The sequence below is a fragment of the Triticum aestivum genome, chromosome 7A (assembly GCF_018294505.1).
Source record: "Triticum aestivum cultivar Chinese Spring chromosome 7A, IWGSC CS RefSeq v2.1, whole genome shotgun sequence".
Classification (NCBI taxonomy): Eukaryota; Viridiplantae; Streptophyta; class Magnoliopsida; order Poales; family Poaceae; genus Triticum; species Triticum aestivum.
The window spans coordinates 182,739,418-182,747,857 of record NC_057812.1 but is presented as its reverse complement, the minus strand read 5'-3'; the positions used below and the strand labels follow the sequence as shown (position 1 = coordinate 182,747,857).

The 8,440-nt window shown below is 50.6% G+C and overlaps 1 protein-coding gene across 1 annotated transcript; it reads left to right on the top strand.

Annotated features, from left to right (window-relative positions):
- Positions 1-3,490: 3,490 nt before the first annotated feature.
- LOC123150166 (rhamnogalacturonan I rhamnosyltransferase 1) lies at positions 3,491-7,572 on the top strand. The gene is made up of 8 exons (XM_044569993.1): positions 3,491-4,301; positions 5,179-5,246; positions 5,348-5,436; positions 5,536-5,701; positions 5,783-6,072; positions 6,202-6,406; positions 6,521-6,678; positions 6,776-7,572. The coding sequence occupies exons 1-8, from the start codon at positions 4,022-4,024 to the stop codon at positions 7,017-7,019; spliced, it is 1,500 nt and encodes a 499-aa protein (XP_044425928.1). The 5' UTR covers positions 3,491-4,021; the 3' UTR covers positions 7,020-7,572.
- The last annotated feature ends 868 nt before the right edge of the window (positions 7,573-8,440 follow it).

Below are 8,440 nucleotides of genomic sequence, written 5' to 3'. Positions count from 1 at the left end.
ATCCTCGACATCGTGGTTCATCCGATGAGATCATCGTGGAATATGTGGGAGCCAACATGGGTATCCAGATCCCGCTGTTGGTTATTGGCCGGAGAGTTGTCTCGGTCATGTCTGCATGGTTCCCGAACCCGTAGGGTCTACACACTTAAGGTTCGGTGATGCTAGGGCTGTAGAGATGTTAGTATGAGGTAACCCGAAAGTTGTTCGGAGTCCTGGATGAGATCCCGGACGTCACGAGGAGTTTCGGAATGGTCCGGAGGTAAAGATTTATATATAGGAAGACCAGTTTCGGCCACCGGGAAGGTTTCGGGGGTCATCGGTATTGTACCGGGACCACCGGGAGGGTCCCGGGGGTCCACCGGGTGGGGCCACCTATCCTGGAGGGCCCCATGGGCTGAAGTGGGAAGGGAACCAGCCCCTGGTGGGCTGGTGCGCCCCCCTTGGGCCTCCCCCTGCGCCTAGGGTTAGAAACCCTAGGGGTGGGGCGCCTCCACTTGGCTTGGGGGCCAAGCCACCCCTTGGCCGCCGTCCCCCATCTAGATGGGATCTAGAGGGGCCGGCGCCCCCCTGGACCCAAGTCCCTGGCGCCTCCCTCTCCCTCCATGACACCTCTCCCTCTCGTTGGTGCTTGGCGAAGCCCTGCTGAGATCCCGCTGCTTCCACCACCACGCCGTCGTGCTGCTGGATCTCCATCAACCTCTCCTCTCCCCTTGCTGGATCAAGAAGGAGGAGACGTCTCTCCCAACCGTACGTGTGTTGAACGCGGAGGTGCCGTCCGTTCAGCGCTCGGTCATCGATGATTTGGATCACGACGAGTACGACTCCATCAACCCCGTTCTCTTGAACGCTTCCGCTCGCGATCTACAAGGGTATGTAGATGCACTCCTATTCCCCTCGTTGCTAGATGACTCCATAGATTGATCTTGGTGATGCATAGACATTTTTTTAAATTTCTGCTACGTTCCCCAACAACTCTGCATTAGGGAGTCACCGGGCTATGCCAAGAGACCGGAGATGCCAATGGCCACCATCATAAGATCATATTATCGCCCCAAAAAAGAGGGCGAGGAGAAGGGCGGACATGATGAAGAAGACCACCACCTCCACCTCCATCCACATGGACAAAACGTGATGCCACCACCACGACACCACCTTGATGTCGCGACTAAGAAGCATAGTGCATCCACCCAAATTTGAAAGAATCCAGACGACGCAAACACTATCCCCCAAATTCAATACCAACAACAGAGAAAGCCACCACGTCGAAGGAAGATACAAAGAAACATAATTTGTCGCCACATCATCACTGTCGGAGCCGAAGCCATGGACACCAAAAAAAACTCTAACTAAACAAACTTAGACTACCGTGCGCACAGAGATCAAGGGATATGGTTTCTCTCCCTCTTGCCGCCATTGGAGCGGCCGACGAAGTCGAGGGAACCATAGCGACACCAGTAGTTGGGCGCCCTCTCTTCTCCTCTCTTTAGATGGGATGTTGGTGGCTAGGTTAGGAAACACATAAAGGATTGGCTCTTTGGAGTACCCATAATTGGGATTTCACTTGCAACTCGTGTTTGGACCTTGTTCTCATCTAATCTATGTTGGTGATGAAAACCTCTTATCCAAAAATGGTGAGAAGATTATACAGCTTGGGATGGTAGAACATAGACCAATGGTGGCTAGGCTATGGCGGCTCCGTCTCGCCGCATGTAAGGATTTAGTGAGCTTCGGACAATGAGGGAAATTGTATTAAGGCAAGGATAAAACAAGCAACCAAAGAGTTGGGTCTATAGGCATTTTTCACGTGCACATGAGAGAAAGAAAGAGAATGGGAGAAGGAGAGGCTGGGGGGGGGGGGGGGGGGGGGGGGGGGGGGTGGTGTTATTTAAGAAACTACCCCTCGTAAAGAAATATGATAGCGTTTAGATCACTGCTTTAGTGATCTAAATGCTCATATATTTCTTTACAAGGGAGTATAAACTCAGCCACATACGGCCTCACATATTGTTTTGAGTTTGTTAACCGTTGGATTTGGCTCAGGTACGGTTGGGTTGTTCGGTAGCATGTAGCGAGTGGGTGTAGACCGTGGTAGCCCAACAATGTATATTCCGATTGTGTTTTCTAAAAAACATGTGTACAATGTAAATGGGGCGTAATTACTTACGACATTCAGATGCATTTCTCATGAAAACAATGAACTCGTTACAAGGAAATAACCCAGGTACCTAAAATTTGATCATTCATAAACCAATTCCCGAGTCCCCCTGCAAAAAGAAAAGGAAGAAAAATCAATGGCAACCTTCCCAAACTCGAAATTAACATACAACTCACATGGCGCTTCCACCAGTCCCCTATCCTTTGATGACCTTTGCGCCGCGGAGGTGCGGAGGACCTCGACCCTCGTCGACAGATGAATCCCACTCTCATTCTTGTTAGGTTTTAATGTCTTGTTTGGGGCTGTGTGGCTGCGACGATGTCCCTAAGTAGGAATAAAGTAATCCACATTTGATCCCCGTCCGGATGGTGCCTCTAGCGTCATCAGGGGGCTTCTGGAGGTGTGTCTCAGTCGGATCTTGTGGAATTCGGTCGGTTCTTAGATGTATTTGTTTGGATCCGTCTCTTTGTTCATGACTTCATGTGCTTACATCACTTACATGTTTGATCCTTCCAATCTATGACTCTCTTTATTAGTGATCACTGAACCTCTGGTGTGTTGGTCATTTGGGGTCTTAGCACGACGACTTCCTAACTGACTGTCTGCTACTACAAGTTTTGTCCGGCTCCGATAAGGAGTTGACGACTCGTTACAGTGCCTCTAGTCGTCGCTAGGATGTTCATGACCTAATTTTAATTTTTGTTTCCTCGAATGTTCTTGCATGATTGATTGATTGTGAATAGATAGGAAGTTTCTTCGACAAAAAAACATGCAACTTAAGTGTCATTACCGAAAGAGCGATACAATGGTAAAAATTGCAGCAGCAACAGCCTTGCCACGTGCCGGAGAAGATCTCCCCACAAGATACCTAATACAGCAATATAGCTCTAGAAAAATATCCAAGACAGATACAAGAAACAAACACCGGCATGTGAGCCGCGAGAGCAATGCAAAACTCCAACAACAAGGAGCGGCAAATTTAATCAGGTCCCTGCACAGCACTGTCAAACACAGCGGCACGCCGAGCCAAACCGAAAAGAAAATAAAAACGAGAAGCGGATCGAGTCGTCGCCGCCGTCGCCGTCGCCGCCGTCAGTTTAAACGGCGTGAACCCGCGCCGGCCCCGTCGTCAGTCACGGGCCCAAACGCCCCCCCCCCCCCCCCCCCGCTGCTCTAACCGCGCCGGCCGATCCCGGCCGTCCGCTGGCATCTGAGGGCCGAGCCGCGGCCCGTGTGCGCGGCGCCCGGCCGTGTGCAGCCCCCCGGTGCCACCAACCGTTTCCCGCAGCGGGTTAGGACACGCATTAATACGGCTACGCGCACCCCGGCAGAGGAGTGTGTGCGTCACGGCCACTCCCACCGACGCCGCGGCCCAAAAATAACTAGGCGCCCCACAAATCGCTCCCCCTCGCCCTCTCTCTCTCTCTCCCCCTCCGTCCTCTGCCCCGAGATCCGCCCCGCGACCCCGTCACCCCGCCCCGCCCCGCTCGCCCCTCTCCGGCGCCGATCCCCCGACCCCGCCGCCCATTTCGGCGCCCACCGGTGCTCGTCCCCCACGGCTGCACGTGTCTGCTCCGGCCTGCTTTTGGCAGCCGATCGATACGGCGCCGCGCCCGACGTGCCGGACGGGCGGTTGCTGCTCGCCGGAGGAGGCAGCGAGGGCCGTCTGCGGCCGCGTTTCTCTCGCGAACGTCCCGGCGCTTTCGTCGGTGGTGGACCGACGGCGAGGGAGGCCTTGTGCGGTGCTGCATTGGGTGGGAACGGAGCCAGAGCCAGGCGGGCTCCTCGAGGCGGCGGCGGATTTGAGGCTCGGATGCTTGCTGCTGCTGCTGCCAAGGCTCTGCTCCCGTCGTTCCATGGTTGTTGATGGCGTGGAAGGCGGCCATGGGGGGTAAGGCGGCCGGCATCGGAGGCGAGAAGCTCAAGTGCCCGCCGTCGTCCGCCGCAAGGTCGCGGATGAAGCTCTGGATGGTGCGCGCCACCACCACCGTCCTGCTCTGGACCTGCGTCATGCAGCTCACCGCCGTCGGCGAGACGTGGGGGCCCCGGGTGCTCAAGGGATGGCCCTCCTGCCTCACGGCCCCCGAGGAGGCCGCCGCCGTGCGCCCGGCCGTCGTCGAGAGGGCCGCGTTGCTGCCGCCCAAAAGTGAGTCCGATTCTTCGCTCGCTCGCTCTCTCGCTTTCGCTCGCCCTGTTCGATCCGCTCCGTGTCCGAATGCTGTTCCTAGGACATCGACAGGCCGCCAGCATTTTGGTCTGGTACATCCATCCAAAATCTCCACCGTAGATTTCACCGACCTGGGATGATAAAGATTGGTGGTTGGCGTAGATTTTGCTCATTTTCCTGCGCTTGCAAATTTGCGTAATTTACCTCGGGTGACGCGGATTCCATTCCGTGGTAATCTTGTAGAAACTGGGCAATGTAGGATCTCCTTTCGATTGGTGCCTAGGTGGGTCAGGAGGAGTCTTCACTATTCTGGTCGTTCGCAGCCTGCACGATAGATTCATGTTTTGGGTTCTTTCCATGTTAGGATCACACTTTTTAGGTTGGTTGAACCTGAATACTTGAATATGCTTTTACTGCTGGCAATCATTCATGACTCCAACCGATGTTTTGGTCCCTCATAATTATGCCTATCATTTTTCACATCGATAGAAAAGGAATGCCCAGCTGCTTTTGAGTAACTGAAGCAACGTTTTGTGAGCTAACTGTATTGGAACTTTTGTGCGTAGCATTCACGTTCTGTAGGCTAACTGTTGGTATGTTCAGTTAGATCATGGCGCTTCGACGTGTTTGCAAACTGTGTCCTCATTCATAATTATGAGTCTTTTCCAGCATGGAAAGTTACATTTATATGACTCGAGGGACTGCTAAAGTATGCTCGATTTTCCTGTTGCCACAAATACTCAGTGTACATCACCGCATTAATATTGCTTTGTTTGTTATTAGTACAGCCTTGCCTTGAATATTTAAGCACCTGCTATATCTGTGCTAATGTTTTATTGCTGTCATCATCTTGCAGGAATTTACAGGAACAATGGTTATTTGATGGTCTCATGCAATGGTGGTCTTAACCAAATGCGAGCTGCTGTAAGATATTGGAAATCTCTGTTCATAATTTTTGTAATAAGTGATGTCCTTGGCAACCATTGACTCTTAATATTGGTTTCTTTTCTGTTTTGTTCTATTAGATATGTGACATGGTTGTAATAGCAAGATATTTGAATGTCACTTTGGTGGTCCCAGAGTTGGACAAGACTTCTTTTTGGAATGACCCGAGGTACAGTTTGACACCTTGATATTAGTTTCATTTGCCTGTTTTTTTTTCTTGAACTATCAGCGAGCTTTGCCTTTAATGTTGATCCATTCTGCACTGCAGTGAGTTCCAAGATATATTTGACGTTGAACACTTTATAACCTCCTTGCGAGACGAAGTTCGCATCTTGAGAGAACTGCCTCCAAGGGTAAAGCGAAGAGTTGAACTTGGTATGTTCCACTCAATGCCACCCATCAGTTGGTCTGATATCTCCTATTACCATAATCAGGTATGCTTCATGTCACATTATGCTAAGGCTGCTTTGGAGCATAATATTGAATAAGCTAATGGTTGATTAAATTTGATCCAGATTCTTCCATTGATTCGGAAACACAAGGTTCTGCATTTGAATAGAACTGACGCTAGGCTAGCAAACAATGGTTTACCTATGGAGATTCAAAAACTGAGATGCCGAGTAAATTATGCCTCTCTAAGATTTACCGCCGAGATTGAAGATCTGGGCAAGCGTGTAATTAGAATACTTCGCCAAAATGGTCCTTTCTTGGTACTTCATTTACGTTACGAAATGGATATGCTGGCTTTCTCTGGTTGTACTCAAGGGTGCAGTAACGAAGAGGCAGAAGAGCTCACAAGAATGAGGTGAATATTTTGGTATTATTATACTCCTAATTTAGTTCTTAGGACAACACCTGTTCGTAGAGTGGGCCGTTAAAACATTCAATTAGACATGCTCTTACTACAGCTGTCAAACTATTGTTGTCCTTTTAGGTATGCTTATCCATGGTGGAAAGAGAAAATCATCGACTCGGATTTGAAAAGAAAAGATGGATTTTGCCCATTGACGCCAGAGGAGACCGCTCTTGTTCTCAGAGCATTGGACATCGATAGAAGTATGCAAATATACATCGCAGCTGGGGAAATATATGGTGGAAAACGCAGGATGGCAGCTCTCACTTCAGCTTATCCGAATGTGGTATGGACACAGGGCACATGTTTATCTGTTTATCACACTTCTATTATCTGGAAATGTCTTGCCTCTTCTTGTTTTCCTCCTTGCTGATCATATTGCCTTAAAAATGATTTACAGGTGAGGAAAGAGACACTTCTGGAACCTTCTGATCTAATGTTCTTCCAGAACCATTCGTCCCAGATGGCTGCACTGGACTACATGGTTTCTCTAGAAAGTGATATATTTGTTCCAACATATGATGGCAATATGGCTAAAGTTGTCGAGGGTCATCGCAGGTATGCATTCCACTTGGTCATACATTGCATATTTTCTCTCATAGCAAGTTGTGTATTTATTCCGATGTGTTACTTACATGTCACTTGCTGAATGCAGGTTCATGGGTTTCAAGAAGACAATCTTGCTAGATCGAAAACTCATCGTCGACCTAGCAGACCAGTACAACAACGGCTCGTTGCGATGGGATGAGTTCTCTTTGCTGATCAAGGCTGCCCACGCAGGGCGGATGGGATCAGCCTCAAAGCGGACAGTGATTCCCGACAGACCCAAGGAGGAGGACTACTTCTACGCGAACCCCCAGGAGTGCCTGCAAGACCCCGACCGCCTACGCACGTCATGATAACCGCCGCCACCCCTGTCAATATTTCCACCCACCTTATACCATTCTTTTCACAGACGCAGCAGCCGAACCAGAGGCCAGGTTCGTCGTTACTTCGAAGAAACCAACCGAAAGAGGGGCGGCTCGGCTCGCCATAGGTGTAAAACTCGGGGAGGGGGTGGGCGTGGGTGTTGTATATCTTGGATGTAGCTGCCTAGCTGGTAAATACTCTACACGTTATAGAAATGGAGGGCGGTTTATTCGTTCGTTCCACGGAAAATAATGAGGAGTCATACTGAAGATACTCTTGTATAGAAGATGGTGATGATAGAGTCTACTACCACGAAGAGGAAAGGTAAATTTGAGTGAGGGGAGAGATGGCTGGACCCACATGTCTGTCTCTGGCTGGTCTTCTTTTGGTTGTGTAAAACATACTAGCAGTTGTTCTTCTCCGTAGCCTCCCCCGTGCTCCCTCCCCGTCAGTCAGGCAGGGCTTATTTTTTTGTCAATCAAAGTTGCTGAGAGTTGTATACTACAGTGTTTATATTGGATCGATGTGGTTACCTGTGCAGAATGTCGCTCGCCACTTGGTACAGTTTTATTGATCCGTTGGTGCATCGAGCCCTTACATGGGGCTGATGCTCACGTGACCATGTGATGTGAGCTCGTGATCTGCGCCCTCATGTCGTACGATCAGGAACTTAGGATATTCATGTTTGATGAACATTTGTTCAGGACTCGAGAGCGGATTTTTCATGTTCATTGTGGTGCTGAAATGTTTCTTCAGTTGCCATGTTGATTTTCCGTTTGCGGAGCTGCATTACTCCTCTTGAGGCATTTTTTTGTGTTTCTTTTCTTGTTTGCTGTTCCTGAGATTCAGAGGGTTTTTGTCATTTTTCCTTGTCTCGTTGGCTCTTGTTGCCAGTGGCTGCTGCGGACTGAATCAAGAGATAAGAGAAGGATGTTCCACCGAGCTCTCTCAGAGCTCACGCACTCTCGGCCGTTGGATCGGTTCGCTTGATGGAATTCAGGCCGTCGGATCGAGCCGCTGGATGACCTTGTCCGTCGGATCAAAGAAAAGTTACTGCTGAAATGAATAGTTACCCTGTTTCGTGCCACCGCCTGTAAAATTGGGTGGCCGCCGAGGGCATTTTCGTCATTTCACTCGCAGGGGTATAAATCACATTGGCTCCTCTGGAGATGACCTAGCCGCCGCCTCCTCCCGCACTCGCGCCCCCTCCCCTCTTCCCAGCCGCGGCTCCCCACCCTCTTCCTCTCGCCCCCGCACCGCCATCTCTGCCTCCTCCCTCCTCCGGCCACCACCTCTGGCTCCTCCCCTCTCGCCGCTCGTCCTCCTCCTCCCGCTTCTCATCCCCGTCGCGCCTCCCTCCTCCTCCCCACGAAATCGCAGGCGGCCCTCCCTTGTGCTAGCCGCTCTCGGT